This window comes from Podarcis liolepis (genome assembly GCF_965112155.1).
Source record: "Podarcis liolepis genome assembly, chromosome: 11".
NCBI lineage: Eukaryota > Metazoa > Chordata > Lepidosauria > Squamata > Lacertidae > Podarcis > Podarcis liolepis.
Window position 1 is genome coordinate 65,013,161 of NC_139565.1, and position 27,971 is coordinate 65,041,131.

A 27,971-nucleotide genomic window follows, 5' to 3' on the forward strand; every position below is an offset into this window, starting at 1 on the left:
CCCCAGGCATTTTGCATGTCTCTCCTCCAAGTACATGTGCCCGGGGGTGCCAGCGGTGATGAGCACCTTGCTGGCCAACATCAATGCTTACTATGCTCACACAACAGCCTCCACCAACGTGTCTGCCTCCGACCGCTTCTCGGCTTCAAACTTTGGGGTAAGTGCCCCTGCTGCCCCCCCCCCCCCCGCTTGCTTGCTTGTGGGTCCAGGTTCAAGGGGACAAGGAACATCATTCTGTGGGTTGGAAGAAAAGCTGCCCCTTCTTCCTGCCAAGGCAAGTTCCTTTGCGCTCACAAAGAGACACTTGCCCGAGTGATGCTGATGTAAAAATGGGGTTTGGCTTTTGCTGCCCAACTCCCCTTGGGACTCTGAGTCCCCTAAGTCCATGGTCAGTCAGAGAAGAATGGATGGAGGCAGGATCCAGTGGAAAGCAAGGCGGATCTTTATGTTTTCTGTTGCAACAGAGTTCTCTCCGCACCTTCCTAGGGGGGAGAGACCCTGAACAAAAGTGTGCAGGAACCTTTAAAGACTTTTGACACTGCCCAACCCCCTTAGCCAAAGACCACCCCCAAATCATCATACATACATCACAGAAGGAGGCGGTCTACAGCAGAAATCCTGTCTGCCAGGATGCCTGATAATGGCCGCTGATTGCATTACCTGGGTAGTCTTGCCATTCTTTTGTGATGGTTAATCCTTTAGTTCCTGAATCCAGGTCATAGGCTCACCCTATTCACCCACAAATACGTCCTTAAGACAGGAAGACAATGGGAAGGCTTTCCCCATTTGCCTCCCTTACTGCAGAGGAATATTTGAGGTCATTGGAAGAGTCAAACTGGCTTCAGGATTGCTCTCCTGTACTAGTTCAGACACATGGCTTATATATTTAGATGTGTGTGCATTTATAAATATTTATTCTATCTTTGAGACCTTAGAATTCTTATAACAATGCCAGGGGCCTGCTCTGCCTGAAATGAATCAATTGGTGTTTGCATGCGGTTCTTTTGCAAAGTGGATTTTTGATGTTGCATGCCTGGTAATGTAACAATCTCAAAATTGTTTGTGGTGCCGCTCTGTGGTTTTAAAGCAGAGAATGAAACCAAGCAGTGATGTACCAGCCCTTTAAAGTGGGCAGTGAAAATGCCTTTTAATCCTTTCAAATCTCCAAGGCCTCAAGAGTTGCAAAATAACACTGATTGGATGTTTTCCCTTACTGTAAAGTAAGTGGGGCTGCTCTAAATCTTCATGGGATCCTTTTTACCCACAGAGGGGTGATTCCTAAGGGATCCGATTTATTTCCTGACAGAGCGGCCCTCCTCAGGGCGGATTCCTCTGCCGCCATGTTACTCCTCAGGCCTGGGCACCCAATGTGGCCCTTTGGGCATCTCTTTCACACTCTGGACTTTGTGCAGGCCACGCCCCTCTCCCCCTAAGCCACGCCCCTTCAAGGGCCCTGCTTCACGCCCTTCTCGGGTGCCTTTGCCCGGCTGGAATATGCCTTTGAAGTGTGACGGTGCCTCTCGCTTGCCTGAATGGAAGGTGGAGCAAAGTGTTTGCAGAAAAAGCATCTTAGCCTTTTGCAGCCTGCTGTCCAAATGTGGTCTGCTCACTTTTGCCCCTGTCATGGCGACCCTGGGAAGTTGCAGCCCCCGGAGGGAAAACGATTCTGCCCCTGCTGCTTCAATGGATGCAAACCTTTTCACTCTGTTTGTGTGTCCCAACAGACTGTAGGAACGAGTGGCCCTTTTTTTTGGGGGGGGGAGAAATGTACCTGAGAAGGGGAGCTCCCCTTTAGGCCTGGAAATAGGTAAGGACCACCTTTTGGCCACCCCTGTAACACATCCTCTTCTCCTCCCGCACACAGAAAGAGCGATTTGTTAAACTTCTGGACCAGCTGCACAATTCCCTCCGCATCGACCTGTCCATGTACCGGGTAAGAGCCACACAGAGAGACTGTGAATAGTTCTCGGCACTCGTGACCCCCCCTCCTGAGCCTGCAAGTGCCTCGAGTTCATTATGTCTGCAATCCTCACTGCAGTGCTGTAAAGTAGGCCAGCCTGATTATCCCCTTGTTGGCCTGGGGGGGGGGCGAGAGAGGCTTGTCTCGGGTTTTTGACTGAGGCAGGGGCTTCGTGGCTCCCACTGAGTGGAGTCCTGCCAGTCCTTTCTGCTTTCTTAAAAATAAACCAAGGGTAAGAAATGTCTGAGCAGACAAAGGCTGGCTGGCTGGGTGGGGAGCTGTCCTTCCGCTTTCCAACTCAGAAATCCTCCTGTGGGAGGAGGACACTTCAGAATTTAAAAATGGAGTGTAATAGTGACCTTTTGCAGAGTTGTCGTGCTCCCATCTAAATTAGCAAAGATTGGGAACAGGCTTTGCAGCTTGATAGCCCCTCTCCAAAAGACGGGGTGGGGAGGGGAGCCGCGCTCTTGCCTGCAGCTTCTGCGCTAGGAACCATGGTCAGTGCATCTGCCCAGGCAAATCCAGCATCACTGCGCCCCTGCCAGGAAAGCCCAGCCTATAACACTCAGGATTCGGTTTGGAAGGCTCTTAGTTAGGATCCCTTGACGGGTGTTTCCACTGGGCTCAGCTGAATGGCATCAACTAAAGCAAGCCTCTTTGCCAATTATTTTCTCTTTATCCCCTTAAAGGTGACCTTAGGAGGACTATGATACCTAGATTGGGTCTTTATCGTGTTTTGGATAGCCTCTATTCCCATTATTATTGCTATAGCAATGCAGAGCATGCTGCCATTCAATGGCAGGGAGAGTTTCTCCTCCTTGCGCTCAAGCAGAGAGAGCTGCTCTGCTTTGGTATACAGCCAGTTCGGCACGTGGTGACAATGTTGAGAGTTTCAGTTTCATTTTTGCAGTTTGGGGTTCTGCATAGCAATAAACAAAAAAGAATGTGCACCGCCATTGGCTAGAAACAGCGCGAGGAAATGGCCTTTGGGAATGGTGTAATTATACGATGTAGAATAATACCGCTCGTTATGGTGGGGGGGGGGGAATAGCTAATCCTTGGATGAGATGCCGGTTCATTCTGCTGCCAAAAATAGTAGCCTAGTGTGAGCTGCAGTGAAATGTAATTAGATCTAATTTGTAATGATAAGACTCTGTTGCATAAATGGGCTCCTAATTGATTGTCCCCAAAGTGCAGCTGACGTTCTGTCTTGGGGAGCGAAGCCCTTCCACATTCATTAAAGGTGTCTTCTGCCCTGGAAACGTCAACAAGGGGGGAGGGCAGCTCCGGCTCAGAAGCCAGCAGGGCCAGAAGCATCCAGAGAGGTTTCTTCCTTGTTGCCTTGGCTCTTGCTCACAGCCAACTTTTAAAAGGAAGCATCCGACCTGTTTCCTGACGTTTATCGTTCTGAGGATGCCTTAACACAGAGTGGACCAAGCATGTGGCTGTTGGGTGAACTGGTATCATTGTTGTGACCAGGGACATCCTGCACTGAGGGGGAAGTCTCCCTTCCTTGTGCCCCTCCCTGCCGCCCCTCATCCCAGTCTCATTTTACTATAACCAGTTTTTCCTGTCAGGTTAGACTCATGCAGGGATGTGGTCTTCCAAGTGATGTGAAGCTCCCATCAGCACCAGCCACCAAAACCAGTAGACAGCAATGATGGGAAGTCCCCAAAACACCTGGAAGGTCACAGGTTCTCCACCTTCGGAAGACCCTCCTGTGCCTGTTTGGGCCACTGAGCTGGGTGTTTGTCCCTGGGTGTTTGAGCCATGCTCACCTTTTTGCGGTTTTTAGAAGGGGATTGGTTTTTCTGCCAACAGAACAACTTTCCGGCCAGCAGCCGAGACCGCCTGCAGGACTTGAAATCTACTGTGGACCTGCTGACCAGCATCACCTTTTTCAGAATGAAGGTAGGTGTCTTCCTCCTGGTGGCTGTTCCTGGGCAAAGCCAAGCCCTCACTTTCTGGCAGAGACCTCCTCCTCCTCCTCTCTTTCTCTGGGGAGGAGTTCGAGAAAAGCACTCTCAGACTATCCATTCTATGGACTTGTCCTTTTGCCCTGCTCTGTCCAGGCACAGCTCTGTGCTTAAAAGCTCCAGGCATGAGGGTTTTTTGCCCTGACGCTTTCCCTGCAAAAACTCGCTCTTTAATGCTCAGTTGGAGCAAACAGCAGTTCAGGTTTTCTGCAGATTGCCATTTGCTCCAGTTGAGCTTCAAAGAGTAGGTTTTTCATGGGCAAAGCTCCGGAGCAAAAAAGGGTGCTCCTCAGACATGGAGCTTTAAAATGCAGACTGTGCCTGGAAAGAGCGGAGAAATGTCAAGTGTGGAGAAGCCTTCAGCCTCCTAGTCCAAGGAGAGGTCAGCCTTTGCCTCCGAATGCAAGATCTCTCCTCCATCCTTCCAGCAAGTGGAGATTCTGCTGCAGGTCCCAACTGAGTTGTTATCGCATCTCGCTCACTGATGTGGCTATGAACTTTCCCGTGTGCTTATCTGACAGCCTTATTCATTTGCCAATTAATTAAATGCTGTTTATTTGTAAATATCCCTGGAAACAAAGTTAAGTACTGGAACAAAACAATTCATTTTACAGGAACAAGAAGCCCATTATTCACAGTGAAGGCTGCTGATTGGTAATGAAATCTGCCTTTGTGCTTTTCCAGCTAACGGGGAAGCCAAGTGATGATTTCTGACACCCGTAAAGCTATTACTGCTTCGATGTGAGTGCTGGTGCAGGAAGCAGCAGGAACACCTGTTTGTTTTATCTGAACAAACAGGCTTATTCTGCTCCTGGAACATCAATACCTGTGCTGTCAAGTTCTTTTTCAGGCCAGGTGTCTGAGTTTGTTTTGACTGCTGCAGAAATTCAGAATAAATGTTCTGTAATGGTTGTTTTCCTCTGTTTGCAAATGTTCTGAGAAGCTGCATCTAAGGTTTTCCCTCTTCCAAAAACTCTGGTTTTTAAAGCTGCGGGGGTCCTGTGCATTCTCCAGGGCAGCAGGTTTCTAACACCCTTTGTAGGCAACAAAGCCTTGGCGATCTGACTGCCAGCCTCAGAGGCATCGCGACTTGTGGCACTTGCGGCTTCTCTCTCCCTCCCACCCTCTCCTGCCTTCCTTTCCAGGTCCAGGAATTGCAGAGCCCTCCTCGCGCCAGTCAGGTGGTGAAGGATTGTGTCAAAGCCTGCCTCAACTCAACGTACGAGTACATCTTCAACAACTGCCAGGATTTGTACAGCCGCGAATACCAGACAGACCCTGTGAGTCGAGGGTGACAATAGCATTTGTATTCCACTTCAGCTGGAAAGCCCCCCCAGAGTGGCTTAGTAAGGGGTCAGAGTGTCTCTGCCCTTAGGCCCAGGCTTCCTTTTGTGGCACACGTTCCAGGCTCAGTCCACGCTTTAAAGCTCAGCGTCAGAGCATCCCCTGCTAGCGCTCGCCCCAGGAAAACCCGTCTTTTACCGCTGAATCGGAGCAAATGGCAACCCACAGAAAAACCAGTTATCGTTGCTCCGATTCAGCGGCAAAACACGGGGGTTTCCCCTAGAAAGTGCCGGGGGGGGGGAGGCACACACTTGGAGAAAGAGCTTTAAAGCCCCGGCCTGTGCCTAGAAATGCAGCATGAAAAGCAGACTGGATGAAGCTTAAGAAACACGACCGGGAGGGTGGGAGGGAGAAGGAAAAGGGAAGCCCAGATCTCAGCTGCAGAGTTCTGAAAATGAGAAATGTGGAGAGCAACGGCACCAACTCCAGGGAGCCCTGTGGGCCCAGGAACCCACAATGTTTTTGCTCTGGGTGCCCGGCTTCCCTCTTGCGCTCTGGCAGAAGGCGCAGGCCCTGGCCCAGTTGCCCATCTGGTGCCCTTTGCTTTTCCTCTAGAACAAAGCTCAGGACATGCCGCCTGAGGAGCAAGGCCCCAGCATCAAGAACCTGGACTTCTGGCCCAAGCTCATCACCCTCATTGTCTCCATTGTCGAAGAGGACAAGAACTCCTATGCCCCCGTCCTGAACCAGTAAGAGCCCCTCTTGCTTTGCTGCCAGAAGCAGACTCCGTGAGCCGGCCGGATTCGCTTTGCCTGCCTGTCTTTTCTGCCTTTCTGTCTGTCTTTTGGGGGTGACACTCTTTCGATGGTGTTCCCACTCACACCCCTGCAGTGTTAGAGCTCAGATACTCTCCTGGCGAGTGGGGTGAGAGCAGCTCCTCTTTGGGCTGGCCTTCCAGGTGCCTTTTTCTCTGCTGCCCCCCCCCCGAGCTCTGTGTGGATGTTAGGTCTAAGCGGGGCTGGGGGAGGGGCTGCGTGCGTAGGGCAAGTGAATAACACAGCAAGGTTGTCAAGGGAGCAAGAAGGACAGGATGTAGCCCAGGGGACTCTCACTCAACCCAGGAATTTGTGATAATTCGGGAGACAGACCTCATTGGCCAAAGGTTACGGGATCCTACAGAATCCTTCTTGGCAGCGTCTTCTGAGAGTGATCCACCGTCAGGGATCTTCCCTTCCCTTTAGGTTTCCTCAGGAGCTGGCTGTTGGGAAGATCAGCGCCGAAGTCATGTGGAACCTCTTTGCTCAGGATATGAAATACGCCATGGAAGGTAGGTGGCTGGTCTTGGCATTCCTTACTGCTGCAGAGGGTTTGACAAAAGCGGTTCCTGGCCTTTGGCCCAGGTGTTTTGCAGGAGGTCTTGCTCCCTGCTGATGAGCACATTTGCCAGGGGCCGGCAGTGGGCTGGAGCGGCTGCTTTTAGTGCCTTTTGATTTCCAGGAGGCTCTTGTTGAGGCTCCCAACCAGCCATAAATGACATGGGAGCTTTCCCTGCCCTGCTCCAGCGAGGCTCCCATGGGCTGTGCCTTCCAGCTTCTTGCTCGGCAACTGACCAGTCACGTTCCGCTTGGGTCAAAGCCTTGCAAAAGCCGGCTGTCCTCTAATCAAATTACTTCTCCATGATGCTGCAGCCGGAATCCCTGAGCTCTGTGCCGTGTTCTGCAGGAGCTGCCAAAAGCTCCCGGGGGAGTTTCTGAGGCCACCCAAGGAAGCCTTGCCAGCGCTGCTCTGCCAGCTCAGCGCCGCTGTCGCTTCTTGGAATGGAGCTTGGCATCCCTCGCCCCGTCAGGAGACTGAGGACTGGCCTTCCTCCTGCACCAGGCGAGAAGCTGCCAAGCCCTAAGAGCAGCCGCTGGCTCTGTCCTCTCTGGGCACAATCACCTTCCCATTCTCTCTCCCCCTGGACAGAGGGCAACATCTCTCTGCCCTTGGCCCCTGAATTCACGCAGCTGGAGGACACGAACTCCCTGCTCCCCTGGATTTGCGCTGTGGGCTGGTACCTGAGTGGAGCAGGGCAAAGAGGGTGACCCACAGTTCATGGCATGTTTCTGTGGACCTTCTTCTTGGGTCTCTGCTTCTCCTGCTCTTTGGCATCCTGGGATGTGGGGCAGGGGAGAGGGCTGCTTGCCCCCACCTCTAACCCAGACCTGTTGCTGACGTCCACTTTTTCTTTGCCCCTTCTCACTGAAAGGTTTGCTCTACACTTTTATATATACGGCATGCTTTTTTTTAATGTATGCTTTTTTAAATGGAAGCAGTGCTTGCGGTGGGGCTGGGGCCATCGCGATGGTCGGAGAGTCCTGTTGGTTGCTCCTCTCTGCACAGCCATCTGGGGAGACAGGAAGGGGGATCAGCCACATCCTGCACAGCCAGCTTTGGCTGGGAACAGAACCAGCCTCTCCTGAGCTCCAGTGCCTGGAGGAGGCTTGCAGAGCTGGCCAGACAGGGCTGACCACTGATCCACTGCAAACTCCCCACTCCAAACTCTCTTTGCCACCTAAATGAGCCACTAGTCTCTGGGGAGCATTTGGGGGTGGCATTCCTACTCTGGGTGTTACCTTAAATGATCAGAGCATTAGAAAAATCCGGGCACCTGAGGTTACTTTGCTCAAGGTGAGGGATCAAACCAGCAGGAAGACTACATGGCATGGATCCTGCCATTAGATACTCCTCCCCACCCTGCGATATCCTGGCAACATGCATGCTCATTTGAGTAATGATTATCCCAGGCCTCCAGCTCCTGTTTATGCAAAACACAATGGGGGGGGGGGAGGAGAGGGGGAAAGGGGCCAGGCGGTTAACTGCACTGAGCCATGGTGAAGCGTCCTTCTGTGGGTTTGATTTTTCAGCCTTTAAAGCCGTTGCTGCCTTTGCTCCCTTTTCAATGCTCTGGGTTTGAGCATGATGCATTTTGATCATGGCTAATAGGCACAGGGGATGTGATCTGTGTTTCAAGATGTCGCTTCAGGTAATTAGCATCCAATTGGTTCTGACACCTCGAAGAGCAGGAGTCACACACACACACACACACACACACACACACACTCCTGGGATTTTGTCCTCCCTCTGCTGCAGTTCTGCTGTGAAGCGGAGCTCTTCCTTAGGAGCGCAAGTGGGACTCTTCCATCTCCTGTGTTTTGGTGGGCTAAGCCTCTTCCCTCTGGGCTCCTAATAATGTCTGGCCTGTGTGTGCTTTTTGTCTCACCCCCTTGCTCATCTCTTAAGTTCTGGATAGAATGAGCACCCTCAAGGCATCACGTGGTAAGAGCCTTCCTTGTGGTGACCCTTCTGAATGTTCGGCTAAAGACCTTTCCTCTCCATAGTGAGAATAATAGCACATAGCCTCCCCCCCCACCCCCCCCTGTGGTCTTCCATGTTAACAGATGTAGAACGTGAAGGGAGAGATCCAGAGGGTGGCAACAGGAGAACGGGGCCTTTTCTGCGGTGGCTCCCCACTCTCTCCAGGGAGGCTTACCCGTTACCTATCTTTAGATGCCAGGCAAAAACACCCCTCTTCTTGCAGAAACAATCTGTAGCCCTTTAAACTGGGGGGTGGGTATGCTTTCGGTTTGTCTTGTGCTTCTATTTTGCAAACAGCCCTGTCATCCTCGAACGAAGGGCAGCGTAGAAATTTAAATAATAATCATAAAGACGTGAAGGGTCCTTCTGAGCATCTCTCCCTAGAGGAGCGATTCCTGGTGAGGATGGGAGCCAACTGGAGGCCTCATATAGAGTGCCTTCTCTTTCTCTGGGCGGGAGCCCTCTCGCCTTGCTCCGCTTCTGACATGGATAGACAGGAGGACTGGCAGCTTTTTGGAGTTGGGAGTCAGGGAGGGCTGTGTGAACATGGGTGGTTGGTTCACTCCTGCCTTTTCTCTGTCCAAAGCCCCACCTATATTTCGCATCCGCATGGTCCTCTTCCAGGGCGGTAAGAGCCTTTTTTATTTCTCCCTGACTTTATTCTAGTTTAGCAGGTTCCCACCCCCCTCCCAGGCTGTGCATAGATCACAAACCCCTAAGTGATGCTTAGTTTGCAGAGCAGACACGTCTGCCTGAGCCCCTTTCCATGGCAGGCCGGTGGCGGCAGGAAGCAGCTTGTGTGTGTGTCGCTCCCCCCTGCAGAAAACCCCGCCTGCTGCTCCTCTGCTCTGCGTGCGCTTTCCCTCCCAGCTTCTTCTCAGGTGCCAGGCACTGTAGGGCCTTCTCCTGGCCCACCCTCCTTCCAGAGAGCCTCACTGGGAGAGCTCCACTGCTTGGCTGTGTCCATGCGAAGCTGTCCTGGTTTTGTGTTTTCATTTCCAATCACAATTCAAAGCGTTGGAGCTGACCTTTAAAGCCCTAAACGGCTTCAGTCCAGTATACCTGAAGGAGCATCTCCACCCCCATCGTTCAGCCCGGACACTGAGGTCCAGCTCCGAGGGCCTTCTGGCAGTTCCCTCACTGCAAGAAGCAAGGTTACAGGGAACCAGGCAGAGGGCCTTCTCGGTGGTGGCGCCCGCCCTGTGGAACGCCCTCCCATTGGCTCTGTTTGCCCTGGATATTATCAAGTGGGGCTCAGTGGCATTTACCAGCAATTTTAAAGGAATTAGGCAGCCCAAGGATAGAAAAGTTTCCGCCAGGATAGTTGGCGTTTTTTGCGTTGAGACAAGTGTCATGGAAACATTCTGGAAGCGAAGGTGCCAAAAGCTGAAGGCCCTGCGTTGGCTTCGAAGTCTCGTCTCTCCGCGTCCTGAAGTCTTAAGATGGGCTGGGAGAGCCAGACAGCAAGAGGCCTGAGCCCAGGAAAAACCCACAGGGAGCCTCGAGGAGCCAGTGTGGTGTAGTGGTTAAGAGCGGTAGTCACGTAATCTGGGGAACCGGGTTCGCGTCTCCGCTCCTCCACATGCAGCTGCTGGGTGACCTTGGGCCAGTCACACTTCTGTGAAGCCTCTCAGCCCCACTCACCTCACAGAGTGTTTGTTGTGGGGGAGGAAGGGAAAGGAGAATGTGAGCCGCTTTGAGACTCCTGAAGGGGAGTGAAAGGCGGGATATCAAATCCAAACTCCTCTTCTTCTTCATCATCACACACACGGAGGAGACAAAGAGCCTGAGTGTTTCCTGTTCTCTTCAGAAGTCTTGTGGTCCTGAGCAGTAAGGGTGAAAACGGTGTCCTGAGCCTAAGGTGTGGGGAGGAATGCAAAGGTCTTCTTCAGCTGCTGGGAATTCCCTCAAGGGGTCTTGGGAATGCCCTCCATGCTGTGGGGTGCTCCTTCTGATTGGTGTTGGCAGAACAGGAAAAGGTGGGCAGGGGATTTGTTCCAATTACTTAAACCTGATTAATGTAAAATGAGACTGAGGCTAGTGATGGAATTTACCCTATTTTTCCGTCTATAAGACGCCCCCATGTATAAAATGCCCCCCATTTTGGGGAACTCCGACTTAAGAAAATGGGGGGAGAGCTATATGTGTATAAGACGCCCCCACATTTTGGAAATTATTTTTTAGGGGGAAAACCTAGTCTTATACACGGAAAAATATGGTACATTGGTCCTACAATTATTCTGTAGCAGAAGACCTCTTGCTTTCAGGAAGGTGGCTTCCTCTTACCAAATGTCTGGGGATCTCCTCGCGTCTTCAGGCTTAAATGGGTATCCAGGTGACCTCCTTTCTTTCTCTTTCTCTCCCCCAATAAGTCTTAATTACTGGCCCTTGCCCTCCTTGAGTGCTAATAAAACCCTCCTGCTGTCTGAAGTGGGACGCAGAATTGCTCTGCGCTTGCTTTCAATAAAGCCCCTTTCGCCTGGGGGCTTTCGGGATCTTGGACCAACCTTGCAAATGCCTGGCAAACGACCTGCTGTTGGGGATTCCAGGACATGGACGCTTCCCTGGCCGCTTGTGCTGAAGAGAACGAGAGGGGCGCCCTGGCCAGGATCATCAGCGCCAGAGGATGGTGGCACATCCTGCTGCCCCTCATTGCCCAGAGAATGCACAGCTCTGCCCCTGGGAGGGAAGCAATGGCTTCAGCCACACAGTTAGGACCTGCAGATCCTCAGGTAGCTTGAAAGAGTTAGATCTGCCCGTGCCTCGGATGTGCCATCGAGTCTAAAGGCTGCTGCTGGCCTCCTGGGCTTGGCCTGCGCTTGGATGGGGGACAGGCCAGGAGCCCCCCATGCTGCTGTCCTGAGCTCATGCAGAAGATTGGGGGAGGTCCGTTTCACCTGGGGGGGGAGCCCAGGAGCCACTGGCCCTCGGCGAGGAGAGCAGAAGCTCCCTGGGCCTTGTGGTTGCAGCGTGTGGGTCACTTCTTGGCAAAAGGTGCCACTCAACCTGGAGAGCACCCAGCTGTCTGCCAGAGAAGGGGGTGGACAGGAGGGACTTTGGAAAAAGAGAAGAGGAGAAATCTGTGCTTGAGGCGAGAAGGCTGGAGACGACTGACCTGGGGCAAGATGGAGGCATCATGCGCCCCAATGGCCTTGTGGGAAGTGTCTCTCTTGTCACCTGGGCAGGCGGGCAGAGCAGCCTGTCTTAAACTTTTAGATCTGTATCCCACTTTTCCTCCACGATGGAACTCGAGGCAAAGTCACGGGGCTCCCCGCTGGTCTCCCATCCAGCACCAGACCAGACCCAGAGCTGCCCAGCTTCAGCAAGGCAGCTGCTTCATGCCCTTTCGAACCGGACCTGGCGACCTCTGTGGAGCAGGCAAATGCTTCTCCCGGCTGGTTCAGGAAGCTGCATGCGCTGGATTTGGAAGCTCGTTTTCGAGAGGCTGGAGGAGCCTGGAAATCCAGGAGGCCAAACCCAGTGCGGCCTCCCCCAATTCCTTCTGGTTTGCCCAAGGACTGGGCTGGCTTGTGTGAGACGTGGGGCAGAGGCCCCTCCAGAATACTCTCTAGCACGGGGGGCTGCTTTTGTTTCTAGGGCTTTGCTTTGTGCTTCCAGCTCTAGGAGATGTGGAGCATCTTAGGAGGAGGACCAGCCCTAAGAAGCTGTTCTCCTCTCATTGCCATGGCAACCAGAAACTCTTCCCTTCTATTTTTGAAGTGCTGTGTGGAAAATCAGCTCCGGGCCCCAACCGGATGAACTACCGTGCCCTGCGATCGTTAGCAGGATCCCAGGTTGCGGGGATTTCGTGGGTTTTGGACCGTGTGGCAGGGCGTTCTGCCCTGCGGATGTGCGGAGGCTCCTGTTTTTGTGGCAGGTTGCTGGGAAAGGAGCCGACTGAATTACTCACCTGACAGCATTCTCGTTCCTTCTCCCTCTCTCCTCCTCTCTCTCCACCTTCCTCACAGAACACGAGAAGCACCGGCTGTGCAAAAGCGCCGACTACATGAACTTGCACTTCAAAGTGAAGTGGCTCTACAACGAGTATGTCTGCAGCCTGCCAGCCTTCTCCGGGAAAATACCTGAGTACCCTGCGTAAGTACCTGGCTCACCCTGGGACCTCCGGCTCCCTTGCAAGGCACACACCCCTTGCCACCCCTGTGCCACTGCCTCCCCTCTTCGGAAAGTGGAGGCGCCTTAAGTTCTCCGGAGGATTCGGCTGTGTGGCTCACAGTGCCCTTTCCCAATGGCCTCCCTCCTGCCTCCTTCGTCTTATGGGTACGTGGAGCAGGATGCTGCCTCCCCAGGTTAACATGCTCACTGGTGCCAGGGAGGCCTTTCTGAGGTGTGGGGTTACCTCCTGGAAAGGCTGGTCTCTGCCACTTACTCTTTCGGTTGTCCAACGAGACACACATTTCTGTTGGCGTTTGTTCACCGCCCCCCCCCCATTCAAGAAGAAACTTTAGAGGGCTCAGCCCGGCATCACAAAAGAAGGTCCAAAGGCTGGCGGTCTGCTGCCAGAGGGCTCTGAGCTGGTAGGACAAGCTGGAGCTATCTGTCCTTGCTTAGCCCCTCTCCTGAAGGCTGAGGGGGCAGCTCTGGCACCAGATGTTGCCTCTGGCCCCACAGAGGAAGAGCTGGCATAGAGTAATGGAATCATAGAATTGGGAGGTACCCCTGGGGTCATCTAGTCCAACCCCTGCACTGCAGGAATCTCAGCTAAAGAATCCCTACCCAGTGGCCAGCCAAGCTCTGCTTTAAAACCTCCAAGAAAGGAGGGAGTCCGTTCCCCTGTCGAGCAGCTCTTACTGTTAGAAAGTTCTTCCTGATGTTTAGTTGGAATCTCCTTTCTTGTAACTTGAAGCCATGGGTTTGAGTCCTGCCCTCCAGGGCAGGAGAAAACAAGCATCCTCCATCCTCCATGTGGCAGCCCGTGAGATATTTGAAGGCGGCTATCATATCTCCTCTCAGTCTCCTCTTTTGCAGGCTAAGCATCCCCAGCTCCTTCAACCGTTCCTCATCAGGCTTGGTTTCCAGACCCTTGATGGTCTTGGTCGCTCTCCTCTGCAGACCTTCCAGCTTGTCAGCATCCTTCTTAAACTGTGGTGCCCAGAACTGAGCGCAGTATTCCCGGTGGGGTCTGACCAAGGCAGAAGAGAGTGACTTGCAGTTCTGTTCTCCCCCTTTCTCTTTTAGGTCTCCAGTTTCTCTCTTGAGGGGGGGGGCACAAAGGCCCTTGCCAGCCCCTCCCACTTTTCTCAAAGGGCTCATCCAGACTTCCTTTTGCACCGCTCAAAAAGGTCCCCCAGTCCTGCTTAAACAAGGCCAGATCAGACCCTTGGTCCATCGAGCTTAGTGATGTTGATTCTGACTGGCAGCAGCTGCCCAGGCTTTCTGGCTGGAGTCCATCCCAGCCGTGCCTGTAGCTCCTGAGCCTGGAGCCTGGGCCCTTGTTCATGCAGCCCTTCATGTTTGCAAAGGGGGAGAGACCTGCCCCCCGGGCGCTAGCAGTGTCAGAAGCAGGGCGGATGCATGCAGCCTTGCCGTTCCTTGTGTGCCATCCTAGGCCATAGAAAGGGGAGGGAGATTGCCAAAGCAGGAGGAAGTTTGCTCAGGTAGCACCCTTGTTGGATGTCTGCCAGCACTTCTTGGCAAAGCTCCAGAAATTAAATGCAGCAGGGTCTCTTGGCATCTGATTCTGGGGCTGAATTGCTCCTGTAGCTGCGAAGATTCAGGCTGTGGATTAGAGCAGAAGCTGGACCTGATTGGGGTCCAAAGTACCTCCTGAGTCTCTCGTGGGCTGGAGCAAGGCTTCCTTCTGGCCTCCACCTTCCTGGCCTTGTCCTGAACAAAAGAAGGCTGTCACGTGTGATATGCTGCCGGGTTAACTGTGGTTCCAGACCTTTCTGGTCTTGTGGAAACTGCCTTTGGAGCCCTCACAGCCACCAGCAATAGCCTCTCAGCAGAATCCCAGCAGGCTCTGGACCTCTTGGGTGCAGCCAGGCGTTGGCTCCCTGGTCCTGCAAAACAGTGTGAAGAAGGAAGTGTTCCGGAGTGTGAATCAGACGCCAGGATCGGCAGCCACGCTGTGCCTCTGTGTTTCTGAGCTGTGAAAGGCAGAGTGTTCGGATCACGTAGAAGAGATGGCGCGCGTTCCGTCCTGCTCATTATTAAGGGCTAATTACCCCCTTCCCCAAGCCAATTCCATGCTTCCTGTTTCTAGCCCACATGAGAATCTCCGCTGCCGGCTTCCACCACACACAGCCCCGACTCTGAGCCGAGCGCCAAGGATGATTCAGTCGCTTTCAGGAGGATAACAAATCCGCATTTCTGAGCTGTCTCCCTGTGCACCAGACTTGCCTAGGCCTCCCCACCGAGAGAGCCAGGAGAAGGCGGCACCCACCGAGTGGTTGGATGGCAAGGAACCTGGCTCTGAATTGGCCCAAGTCACCTGCTTTGCCTTGGCTGTGCGGCGAATTGGGCTGTCAGTCAGCCACCTGCCATCTGCGGATGGAGAACGGATCTCAGTGCTAAGCATTACTAAGCAGAGGGCGCACTGAGAGCCAGTGTGATCTTGGCTGCCCTCTGGACTGTTGCCATGGCACTTCTCTGCCGCTGGGCCAGGCTCATATTTCAGCCCAGGGGCTGTTTGCAGACACCTCCTGCCTCTTCCAACGCCCTGCCTTGCCTTGCCTCTTGGCGGCAGCCCTGGCAGGATCCCGGGTCTGATGATGTGCGTTTGCTGAGTCACTTGCTTTCCTAATAATCTGTATCGCCATCAAATTTGGACGATATTAACACTTCCCTGCTTTGGCTTTCTCTCCAAATGTCAGCAAACAACTTAAGGCAAACCGGAGCCTCATCACTCTTGGAAGCGGGGCTCTGCGTGGGCAAGAGATGGAAAAATAACATGTGATGGCGTCGTTGCCCACGGCTGGCAGACTCCAGTTGGTTCAAAGAGTAGGGGGAAGGTGTTGGGCAAGAGCGCCCAGTTTCGCTTCCCTTCCTTCCAGCCTCCGTGTTCAAACAGGCAGAGAACTCACTTTGCCTGTGGGACGTCAGAGCCTTCCTCCCAACCCCGGCGTCTCCTCACTTGCAGCTGCGCATTCCTTTCCTCGGCACCGCAGGGAGTGTTCAGCGCTGCCGAGAAAGGCTGGCCTTGCTCTTGACTGCCTTAGCAGGTGGCACCAGCCCCTGATAATCTTCTGGCTCAGCAGAGGCCTCCCTAGCCTTAGCAGGAACGGTGGAGGGAGTGGGAAGAGAAGAATGAGAGGTGAAACGAGAGCCATCATCCAGTATCTCAAGGGCTGCCTCCTGGAAGATGGAGCAGCCTTGTTTTCTGCTTCTCCAGAGGGGAGGACATGAACCAATGGCCTCAAGTTCCAAGAAGAGATTCCAACTAAACATCAGGAAGAAATTTCTGATGGTGAGAGCTGTTCAGCGGTGGAACAGACTCCCTCGGAAGGCGATGGGCTCTCTCTCATTGGCGGTTTCCAAACAGAGGTTGGATGGCCACCTGTCAGTCAGGGATTCTTCACTGTGATTCCTGCATTGCTGTGGGTTTGCCTAGATGTTCCTTGGGCGTCCCTTCCAAGTCTGCAAATCCAGGGCTCTATGATCACAGCGCTTGAGCAACTCTTCAGCTGCTTACGCTTTTTCCCAAGGTGCCAGAGATTCCCCAGCCTTCCTTCTTACCCTCTGGCAGGCCTTGCGTTCCTCCATGAAGACTCCCTGGCCTCTCCCAGCTCTCTGTCTGGAGGCTTCCAGCTGCCTCTGCCATGGGAGTCTCCAGGCCCCTGCTGGCCTGACGTGGCTGTTCCTGTCCACTCCGGATGGGACTCTTGCATTGTTTGAGGGCTGCTGGTTCTGGGTCCTAATCACGGCTCAAGCACCTCCCAGGAACTGCACAAGCATCTTTGCCCTGTGGGCAAAATAGTTCTGCCAGAGCAGGCTCTGCTCCCAGTCCCAGTCCTGAAAACGTCATTGCTTGAGTGTCCTTGCTAGACAAAGATGGGCAATGTGCTTTGACAAGGCTGCCCTCCTGCGTGAGGGCGAGGGGGGAGTCACAGGTACTATATTCTGGTGCTCTGGAAACATAGGGTTACTACTGCCATCAGCACATGTTAAAGGGGTGCATAGAAGGTCTCGATAGGAAACTTCGTTGTGCCTCAGAATTTTGGGGGCATGAATGTCTCGTAGCCCCAATGCGGGGTGCCTAATTCCTGGACCACTTTTGTGTGCAATCAAATTTCTCAGATTCTTGTGAAATGTCTCAACTGCAAAATACCCTGCCGTGTGTGCATTCAAACAGAGCTTTGTGGCGCTTGCAACTTGCTGGAAACTTGCTGGCTGCGGTGTGGATGGGCCGATGCCAGCTTTTTAACACCATGCCAATTACAATTCCCAGCATCGGGTAGGCTGTGCCTTTCTATTCTGAAGTGTGAAGGGTTATTTCAGGCTTCCCAGCATGCTCTGGGCTTTGCTCTCGCTCCCTCCGTAGTGTCTCTCACTTTCTTTGCAAATTTAAGCACCCCATAATTAGCGCCGTTTGTATAAACTCAGCTGCGGGTTTGGAGAGGGCCGTAATCGGCTGCGAAGATCGCACAATGTGCTGCTTTGTTGACTCCCCTTCCCTTGTTTGCAAGCACCTTGTGTTTCAGCCGCGCTTCTAGACAGAGGTGGGCTCTGGCTCCGCACGAACACAAGCAGGCAGACAGCAGCCTCGCAGCGCCAGGCGAGTGTTTCTGTTCTCCTGGGGACAAAGAGCCCCCTGGCCTCTTCCGTGGCTTGTTCTGCCTCCGGGGCCTGAAGATGCCTCTGCCCTGGCTGCTGTCGGAACTTCAGGCAGTCCCGGTTGACAAAGAACCGATCCTGAAAAGCAGTGCCTGGACTGGGAGGGGTGAGGAGCAGCCCAGGGCAATCCAGCCCATGTGAACAGAGTTTAGGGTGATTTGGGGTCTGGGCAGGCGGGGGGGGGCTGTGCCTTCCCTCGACTGCTTACCAGAGCAGTGTCATCTGCCGCAAGAAGACACACAAACACAAGCTTGGGAGAGAAGCCATCTCGTTGACATGCACCTAAACAGAACGATTCAATCATCCAGCATTTAGGTAAAATGAGTGAAGCAACCTGAAGGCCAGTCACTCTGTTCTCCACACTTGGACGGAATAATGGCAAGCTGTCCTTCTTTCTCTGAAAGAGATTCTGCCTCGGGAGAGAGACCTCTCGCTGCATCAGCTCTTATTAGGGTATAAATGGAGACCAATTTCCCCCCAACTGGTCTTTTGTCTGCCTCGCCATAACTTTCTGCAATCTGCAGCTCTGTCACTTTCCCAATATCCCATCTCTTACATCGATTCTGGGCCTCTGGGGATGCTGTGATAGCCTTGGCTGTGGCAAAGAAGACGTGCAGTCAGTGTTTCAGAAATACCTGGGACATGTGAGGCACACTCAGAACGCCCACAGCTCAAGGGGCCACATCCAGACCTTGGGTCCCTGCCCCCTTCCTTGGGTGTTTAGTCAAGAGCAGGATTCTCCCTTCATTCACTGGAAGTCATGCAAATCCCTGTAATTTCCTTCCCTGCACTTTGCAGTGCTACAAGGCAGAGGACATGAAGTGAAGGAGGGAGGGGGAAAGAGAGGGGGGCAAGGGCCTGTGAATATTCTGTCTCCTTCCAATGCTGGGGGGCTGTTTTGGCCAAGTTTGGTGGGGAAGGGCTTTGCAAACCCCTCAGATGCCGTGGTCTTCCTTCCTTCCCTCCCCAACGCAGGTGGTTTGAGCAGTTTGTGATGCAATGGCTGGATGAGAATGAAGACGTGTCCCTGGAATTTTTGCATGGAGCTCTGGAGAGAGATAAGAAGGATGGGGTAAGGTTTTGGAACACAGAAATAAAGTAAATCATCAAACCATCAATTCTAGCATGGGGGGGGCACCTAAATTGTATAATTTGGCATCTGAATGATTGTTATTAGGAATTGTATTATAATTTGGCATTGATATAATGAGGCTGTTATTGGATTATTGGGCAGCAGTGCTGTCGTCCAATGTTTGAATTGTTGTATGGCTTGTGAGTTTTGCTGCCCTGCCGTGTATAAACTTAATAAATAAGGAAGCCAACGGGTATCCTTCAGGATTGTGGAAAGCTTGGTTGAAAACAGAAAAGTGTTACATCAATTCAGTAAGTGAGCAACTATTTGTTTTATTCATTTATTTCATAAAGTATATACACTGCTTGATTGTAAAAACAAAGCAAAACCTCAAAGCAGTTTACCAAAACGTAAAACAAGAAAACCCAGAAAAAAATTACAAAACATACAAAAAGTTAAAATGCTAACGCAGATTAAAATTCACATGGTAAAAGGCTTGCATGAACTCAAAGGCACCAGGTAGAATCACAGAATCGTGGAGTTAGAAGAGACCCCGAGCGAGGGTCCTCGAGTCCAACCCCCTGCAGTGCAGGAATCTTTTGCCCTGCATTGACCCTGGAACCTATGGGCCTGAAATTAAGATCCTCATGCTGTACCAACTGAGCTATCCCGGTATTTCTCCACACTGCGTGTTTCTTTGTTTGCATTCAGTTCCAGCAGACATCTGAGCATGCTCTCTTCTCCTGCTCGGTGGTGGATGTCTTCACCCAGCTCAACCAGAGTTTTGAAATCATCAGGAAGCTGGAATGCCCCGACCCGGCCATCCTGGCCTGCTACATGCGGCGCTTTGCCAAGGTGATGCCTCTCCCCCACAGGACCTCTAGGAGCCTCGTTCTCTGGGGGAAAGGGGTGCAATTATCATCACAGTCAACAGCAGCACTTGTTAGTGGCTTGTTGCCAAAACGAAACCTCAGGGCGACTTAACGAGATGAAATTCAGTTGTGACAAACCATTAAATGTTTCTCTTGTGCCGCTCAGTAACGTTTCTGGTCTCCTTGCAGACCATCGGGAAGGTGCTGATGCAGTACGCAGACATCGTCTCCCGGAGTTTCCAGGCCTACTGCTCTAAGGAGAAAGTGGTGAGTCCTTCTGCCTGGTTGGGGTGGGGATCGCAGAGGACAAATGGGGAGAAGACGTACCCCTCTCTTCTTAGCCATATCCTCAAGGCCAGGCGCCTTTGGACAGATAGCTGCCCTCCCAAGACCTCGTTGCACAGATGGCTCTGATACCAACTTAGTGTGGAGCCAGCATGCAGGGGCCCTTGCTTAATTTGCAGGATTTGTTTACTGTGTGTGTATGTATATATATATATATATTGCCAGAAGCCACCCAGAGTCAGGTGGGTGGCATTTAAATATTAAAATGGTTGTCTGTAGACCGACGGGCGTTCTTGGAGTGCACTTTTTGCAGCCTGGTTCTCAGGGCAGGAAGTGCCTCGTAACCCTTTCCTGCTGCTTAGGAGTGGAAAGTTGCTTAGCCTTAGCTCACAGAAGGGTCACAAAATGAGAGGCACTTCCCGTCCCCGAACGTTGTGCTTGTTCGTTCATTGGTTCCCCGGGAGCTAGTGCTCTTTCTGCCTTGACAAAATGTTCCCCTTGACCCTCCCCTCCCTCTCTCCAACTCCTGATAGTGATGGGAGGGCATCAGGTCCTGCGGGGGGGGGGGGTATGGCACTCCAGCCCTTTCACTTGTTTCTCAGTCCAAGACTCTCTGCCAGTTGGTCTTCCAGCTCCAAACATCAGCTGGGCTTCTCGGAAACCGGCGGAGAGAGAGAGATCAGTTCACTTCCTGCTGGCTGGGCTACTGAATTTGCAGAACTCGCTTCCTACCTAAGGGAGAAATGTCTTCCTCCATCCATTTCTGGCCTTCTCACCTGTATGTGGCCCTGGAGGCTTTGCGCAGAGAGAGTCGGTGGCCTTAGCATTTGTCTGTCTCACCAGTAACCTGTCTTTGGCATTTTCTCCTCCTTCTCAGCCCTGCATTCTGATGAACAACATCCAGCAGCTGAGGGTGCAGCTGGAGAAGATGTTTGAAGCCATGGGGGCCAAGGAGGTGAGAGCTTGGAGGAGCCCTTTGGAGCGTGGGGCTCAGCACTGCCTTGCCAGCTGGGCAGGGATTGGATTTTGTGGCTAGCAGGCCTGCCACGGATTGCATCATGCACCACCAAGAGCCAAAGTGGGGAACTATAATTCCCACCAGGCCCAGCCAGAAGGCTAATAGTCAGAAGGGGGGAGAGATGGACAGACATGTTGGCTACTCCTGTCATAGAGAAGGAAGGGAAGATGAGGCCACGGCCTTCGTTGAACACGTTTCCTAACTCTTGAGTTTCTAAAGGCTTCGTATGGATGTGAAATGGCCTGAAACATTCACACCATCGGTTCGCCATGTGGTGGCCAACTTGAGTGAAGCTGGGTTGCTGAAAGCTGAGATGCAAATGTGTAAAGACTTTGCTGAATGAGTCTGGTTTGAAAATGTGCTTCTTCCAGCTGCTATAGTTGGCTATGGGTCATCCTTTGCAGCTGAACAGACTGTGTGTGCCCTTTCTCATTATTCTGGATACTTGCTGGGCCTGTGTGGATACAGCTGTGTTGCCTGATGCCTTCCAAGCCTTAAACACCTGTTGTCCTTAACTGGAGGCAGGATTTCCCCCCTCCATCACTGATTCAAGCTGTGACATTTTCTGCAACGCTGTGAGAATGCTTGGTCTAACCTTTGCCTGTCTGTCTCTGTCTTTCCCTTGCTTTCCAAGACTGAGAATGTGGAAGAGAAGGAGAAGGAGAAGGACCAGGATCAAAATCAAAATCAGGATGAGACTCAGAATCAGGATGAGAATCAGGAACAGAATCAGGAACAGGAACAGGAACAGGAAAAGGAAAAGGAACAGAATCAGGAACAGAATCAGAATCAGAAGCCTGAACCGAGGAATCCTAAGGCTGTTAGAATCCATATTGCTTACTCTTGGCCTTAAGACACTTCCTCCTTAGCTGTGGCTTCCTAGATCAGAGCTTTCTAGACTGTGTGTTGCGACACGCTAGTGTGTCGGCTGCAGAATGTAGGTGTGTGGTGCGAATGCTCCCCGCGCTCCTCCCAGGGCTGGAGAGGGGTTAGTTCAACCTCCGGTTTACTTGTAAAACTGAATTACTGTGTCATGAAATGATGCCTGTCTAAAAAGTGTGTCACCAACATGGAAAGTTTGGAAAGCTCTGCCCTAGATCCTGAATAGATGTAGGCTCTGCACGTGGCAGTGAACTCCATGGTGGCACCGTGGCATGGGGTGGCTTCTCCCTGGCAGCATGTCAAGAAGCAGCTCAGAGCTTAGGAAAAAGCATGGAATGGGAAGTGATGACAGAGGCCGCCTTGGGCAAAGTGTTGCCATCCATGGGGTCTCTCTTGCTCCCTCTGGCCAACTTTGGTCTCCAGCACTGCTGCTAGGAAGAGGCCTTGGTGTCCCTGAAGCGCCTTAAGCGGTTTCCCCTTGGAGCCTCCATTCCGAGTTCTGCTCTGTGCAGATTCTCAGTCCCTCTTGCCTTTGTCTGTGTGCCGTGCAGGGACTCTGAATGCTGTTCCTCAGCCTGGCTAGCGAGTGTCGGCCACTGAGATAACGTAGCTCTCCCGCTTTTGGATTTAGTCAGCTGAACAAATAGCTAGAAACATTTGCTGCTCATTTTAGTGCAGAGCTTCACCCTTCCCTCTCCGAAGCCTTTCCCCTTCCCAGCTTATCTAGAGTTTCCCATGAGTCACCTGCTCCTTTTTCTCTAGGTCTTCTGCAGCGGGAAGGCTTGCCAAAGGAAAGCAAATCCTGCACTTACAGGAACTTGCCTTCCAGGAATAAGTGTAGTCATAGTCATTGATGACCTCATCTAGCTTGTTGTCTGTGAGTGTGTTGACCCTTTCGCTGTGAGTCTCCATGCAGTTGAGACTGGGGGAACATGGGAATAGCCTGCTGGATCAGACCAATGGCCCAATTGGTCCAGCATCCATGGACCTCCATCAGGCATTTCCCAGTTTTTTGCAGGGGGTGGGTGGACAGGAGAATGGAGGGCGGGGACTGGGCCGTATGTCTGCCTGCCTGTCTCTGAGCTTATCCACATTTTCCTTTCCTCCACACTTTTCAGGCACCGTCTGCATTTTAAAGTTTTATGTCTGAGCACTTTTTTTTCTTGCTCCAGAGCAGCCATAGGCAAACTCAGCCCTCCAGATGTTTTGGGACTACAACTCCCATCATCCCTCGCTAACAGGACCAGTGGTCAAGGATGATGGAAGTTGTAGTCCCAAAAACATCCTGAGGGCCGAGTTTGCCTATGCCTGCTCCAGAGGTTTCCCCATGAAAACCCACTCTTTACTGCTGAATTGGAGCAAACAGCATTGCACATAAGCACCCGGTTGCCGCTTCTTGCGTTTCATCTTTAAAGAGCAGGTTTTCACGAGGAATGCTCCAGGACGAAATAAAAAGCAATCAGGGTTTTAAAGTGCAGACTCATGCCTGGGAAATGCCAGGCAAAAGGTAAGTGTGGATCAGTCCTTACTCTCTCTTGTGTTCCTGCCGAATGAAGACTGGACCATGTTAAGGTGTAAGAGCCATCAATAAATAGTATTATTTACAATGGATGCAATAAGCACATAGTTTCACCATGGTTTGTTCAACAAGCCACAGGTTGTCTTTCAGTCGAGCAGAGAAGCCAGGACTTCTTTTCAGAGCCGCCTTTGTTTCCCAGCTGCCCTTGCCTCCAGACTCTGTTGCTTAGCACATGCCCAGCGTGGGATGGGCAAACCATAGTCGGTTAAGACACTTGGTTTCAGACATAACATAAAACCATAGTTAAAACATGGTTCGTGAGCCCTGTACAAACCACAGCATCACATCTTGGTTTGTTACCAGAAACTAAACCACGGTTATTGTGGTGGGCTGGGTTTGGACATTCAGAGAAGCCGCACTTTGGCCAGGCAAGCCATGGTTTAGTGTTAGATGTGTTTCATTCGCACAACCACGTCATCCCACAACCACCACATCCCCAGCAGTGTAAGAGCAGGTGGGGAGTTGAGACCAGCCTAAAGCAGAGGTGATGTTCATCCTCCCTGACTTTAGCCAGCGGGGCTGAAGCTGGCGAGTTGAGAGATATTTAATGTTATGTTATTAAGTAAAAGAGAGAGAGATGATCTTCCTGGCTGCCCACCTGCATCTTGCTATGGGCTATACCTGTGGAGTAGGAAGAAAGATGCTGGAGCCGGGAGGGAGGGAATCTCGCTCTTTGCTGCGCTTGCCCAGTGCCTGCCTGTTCCTGGGCAGCGTGACTCATGCCAGGGGGCCAGCCGTTCCCTCGGCGCTCACACAGTAATGAGACCGGCTCCCTTAATAAGGCACGACACACACCAGCTTCAGCTGGTTGAATCCTGAGAGGCTTTTTTAAGCAGCCAGCTCTGCGTGCTTCCTCCTCCTCCTCCTCCTCCTCCCCCCGGGGAAAGGGAGAGTTTGCCTTCTGCCGCAGGGTCACAGCCCAGTTTCCTACGCCAACTGGGACGAGGAGGAGGGGAGGGAGGCGTGGGGCTCCCACCTGACCCCCTCCTGAGATGCACTCTCATACTAGGGCAGGTGAGAAGTCTCCAAAGCCCCCCCCCCCAACAGGGGCATTCGCTTGTGTGTGATCTTGGGGCTCTGTGACGTTAAGCTCTCTAATGACTGCTGATTGAAACGGAGGTCCTTAATTTGCCCCAGTGGGCGAGAGGGTTGTGGTGTCGTCTGACCAGAGGCTGAAACCCATTTGCAAAATTTATCCAAAGTACATTGGCAGGAAAGCAGTGAAAGCGTTTCAGTTGTGGGGGAAACACATCAGGTTATAATGATTGCAAGCGGAAATAAAGTGTGAATACAGGATTAAAGCATTGGGTGAGGTGGCTGTTAAATGCAATAATTGTGGCCAAAATAGCAACAATTATTAAATTATTATTATTCTACTAAACTCTACTTTGAAATTTGTCCAAGCAAGTCCAATGCTCTCGTGGGCTCAGGTAAAGGTGACCAGAAATCAGCTTCCCTTTTTCTTGGGGGGCAAGGAACACTCTCCCTCCCAGGGTCTTATCCGGGAGCTCTGAGCCCCGAAAAGTATCCTCCTCCTCCCCCCTATGGTCCATGGAGACACAGTTTGGCCACCGCCTCATTGCCATGGCAACCCCTTGTCTGTCTCCCCCTCCGTTCGGAATCCAGCAGCTCTGCCCTCCTTTGCAGCGGGAGGCAGGCAGGCTGTTGGAGAGCCGCCCTTCACACCCAGGGCTTTTACTCCGTGGCTCTGGAGGCCTCGACTTCAGAAGCCTTAGGCTCTCGCAAACACTCTGAAAACAAGAGCAAACCCACATTGTCGCTTAGGGAGGCAGAATCAGAGACTAGGATGAAACACTATTCAAGGCTGATTGCAAATGGTTCGCAGATTATACGAAGAACTATCATAAGCAGGTTAAATTGCTAGCAGGTTTGGAGTAAATTCAGTAGTAAAAGTTACATTGAGAATAAGATGAGGAAAAGAAGGTATGGTTTGATTGTAATATTCAGCAGTAATTGTTATATGGAGGAAACCATGGAAGGGTGGAAGGGAAGCCAGTGTTTAATGTATTGTAGGGAAATTACACACACACACACACACACACACACACACACACACACACACACATATATAAAATAGAAGTTTCTGTGGGCAGGCATCTCTCAGGGGTGCAATAGGCAGAGGCCAGGGATGAACTATTGGGGGTCCCTTCTGTTGCTGCAACGCACTGTCTCCGCAGATGGGCTCCTGTCTCTGTCCCCACCCTGCCTGGAATATAATGGAAAGGCAGAACAAGTGTACTTAAAATGATAATCGCTGGGAAAGAACTGAGCACATCTGTTGAGAGAGACACTCCAAACCAGCTTGAAAAGGTGCTTGTTTTTCATGGCAGTCGTTGGCCCAGAGCCCAGAAACCAGCAATGCCTACAGGTAGCTAAGGAATCTCTCTTGCCAAGGGCTCTGGCAGGATGGCTGAGTGGATTTTGGTGTGTTTGTAGCATGAAAGGGAGCAGAGAGAGGCAGCGTCTCCTCTCTGCTGCCTTCTTGATGGGCTTCCACCCATTGCTGTTGGATCTGGGGGTGCCTTCCCCTTTCTGTCCCCTCTCGATTTCCCCGTGAATGTGTGTAGCCCTGAGTTGGGACCTAAGTCTTGTGTTTGCCACACAGGTTGGCGCCAAGAGAGTCTTGCTGGCTTGGCTTGGCAGGTCTGGACTGTCCTCAACTCCGCAGTTGCTGGAGGACAGAGAGACGTGGCCTCGCGGATGGTCTTTCGCTTGCTGCGGCCTTTGCCAGGCTGGGCTTTCTGATGCGAGACAGATGTTGTTAGAAGTGGGGAAACTTTTGGAGACACTAGGCGCTGCGGCAGAGTTGCTTGCTCCTAGTTCCTAGCACCAGCCTAGTGCCAACAGGCAGACGCACCCTCCTAGCCATTGATCTAGAACTCTGTGTCCGAATGGAGGCAGTGGGCACGGATGCTCTTGACGCTTCTCACTTCCCTTCCTTCCTCCTGCCCACAGCTGGATCCAGAAGCCAGCGACTCTCTCAAGGAGCTGCAGGTGAAGCTGAACAACGTGCTGGATGAGCTCAGTGCTGTGTTTGGTAACAGGTGGGTGCCAGCAGCCCAGGGGTTGCGGAGGGAGATGGCCTTCCTGCTGTGTCTGCCTCACGAGATGGAAAAAGAGGCCTGGAGTTTGCTCCTTTCCCTTTTGTTAATCCTCAAATCCTCACGCACGAAAGCAACCGAAGAACCGAGAAACGTTTACGCACTTCTCGCCTGGCTCAAAGTGAAATAGTCTCTGAACTGTGAAATCCGCCGCGAGTTCATATTCTTGGGATCCTATCGGTGCCAGATTTTGCTTGCCGGCTCATTGACTGAGTGCAATTTCTCTCTTAACATTCAGAGGGCGATATGGCGGCTTTAGCAAGCGGCAGCTGCATTAAGGGAGAGAAAGTGCTCTCTCTCTCTGGTGCAGCTCTGCTATCAGCACACAAGCGCTTAGTCAGGGCCGGGAGATAAGGGCATTCCGGTGAGCTCTCCTCAATATTGACAAGGCAAAGTCGGGCTCCTCCTCTGGAATACAGAATCGAAACTGATCACAAGTTCTAGGGGCCCAGCCAAAAATGTTAAGGGTAGGGTAAATCCCTTGCTTGGATTTGGGACACACAAGCCCATCTCGTAGGTCCTGGACTATTTCCTTCTAGTAGTGAATGCCTGTCTCCTCCGCTGGCAACCAAATATGGGAGGCATTTTAAACTCTGGGGACTTTCCTTTTCCGCCTCCGCTGCTTCTCCTGCATTCCCTTGCTCTGCCAGCACAGTGGGAAGGAGAGAGAGAGGCATCCTGGCCTGGCTTCCGTCCAAGGATAACCACGTATCCTTCCTATCTCCCTCCTTCTGAGAAGTGCAAGGGGGGGAGAGGGGAGAGCTTGAATTTCTGGGAGCATAAATCCCCCGACCCGTGAGCTGCCTGAGGTGAGGTGGGCCAGGCTCACGTTAGGGGGCTGCTGAGCGCTGCGCTTTGGGGGCTCGCCCTGTTTTCCTTCGTGCACAGGCAGACTTTGCCCACAAGCAGGTGGCATCAGCCTGCACGGGAGGGAGGTGCCCGCAAGTGCCGCGCCCAGAGTGATCTTGTCCCTTCTCGCCTCTAGTTTCCAGGCACGGATCGACGATTGCGTCAAGCAGATGTCGGATATCCTCTGCCAGGTGAAAGGGCCGGGGAACGCCCCTCCGAATGTGGTGGCCCAAGACGCAGACAACGTCCTCAGGCCCTTGATGGACTTCCTGGATGGAAAGTAAGGGCCCCAGGCGGATCCGCACCAGATTCAGAGGGTTTGCGCAGGACTCTTGGGGTCCGTCTATGAAGAGCAACCTCAGCCTGAGCCCAGGGCTGGGAAATGGAGGGGGCTGCTTCCGCGGAAGAATCCCCCACCCTTTCTTGGTTCCTCTGTCAGTCCCAGCTGAGGCAGAAGGACTTTTAAAGCGGCCCAGAGTGAATTACAAAAGCTTCCCTAAGAGCTGGAAGCAGCAGTAGCCGTTGGCCTGGCCAGACCTCGAGGCATGGCCACAGCTGCTGGTCGCGTCCAGCCAAGGGAGTCGGCTGTAGAAGACCAAACAGAGGCTGGATAGACCTTTGGTTCTGGCCAGGCACTTGTGGCCACCAGGGAAAAGTCAGGGGTCCTTTTGTCCTGCTGAGGTTTTCTTGCTTGAGCCTAACCCTCTGCTCTCCCCCTGCAGCCTGACGCTCTTTGCGGACGTCTGTGAGAAGACGGTGCTGAAGCGGGTGCTGAAGGATCTCTGGAGGGTGGTCATGAACACCCTGGAGAAGATCATCGTGCTGCCTCCCCTCTCGGACAACACGGTAATCCTCTTCCCCCGCTCCTTTGCCCTCCTTTGAGGTCAAGCGAAGAGGCAGCAACTGCCCAAGTCACAACTCA

The 27,971-nt window shown here is 52.5% G+C and overlaps 1 protein-coding gene across 1 annotated transcript in view; it reads left to right on the forward strand.

Annotated features, from left to right (window-relative positions):
• The window catches only part of UNC13B (unc-13 homolog B), a 127,967-nt gene that overhangs the window by 89,122 nt on the left and 10,874 nt on the right, over positions 1–27,971 (forward strand). Inside the window, exons 22-35 of the mRNA XM_083464360.1 lie at positions 7–157; positions 1,865–1,933; positions 3,782–3,871; positions 5,082–5,216; positions 5,836–5,969; positions 6,462–6,547; positions 12,546–12,672; positions 18,346–18,442; positions 19,154–19,297; positions 19,504–19,581; positions 20,477–20,554; positions 26,055–26,143; positions 27,186–27,329; positions 27,772–27,895. Of these exons, the coding sequence (XP_083320486.1) occupies positions 7–157; positions 1,865–1,933; positions 3,782–3,871; positions 5,082–5,216; positions 5,836–5,969; positions 6,462–6,547; positions 12,546–12,672; positions 18,346–18,442; positions 19,154–19,297; positions 19,504–19,581; positions 20,477–20,554; positions 26,055–26,143; positions 27,186–27,329; positions 27,772–27,895 (1,546 nt within the window). The remainder of the gene's footprint in view (positions 1–6; positions 158–1,864; positions 1,934–3,781; positions 3,872–5,081; positions 5,217–5,835; positions 5,970–6,461; positions 6,548–12,545; positions 12,673–18,345; positions 18,443–19,153; positions 19,298–19,503; positions 19,582–20,476; positions 20,555–26,054; positions 26,144–27,185; positions 27,330–27,771; positions 27,896–27,971) is intronic.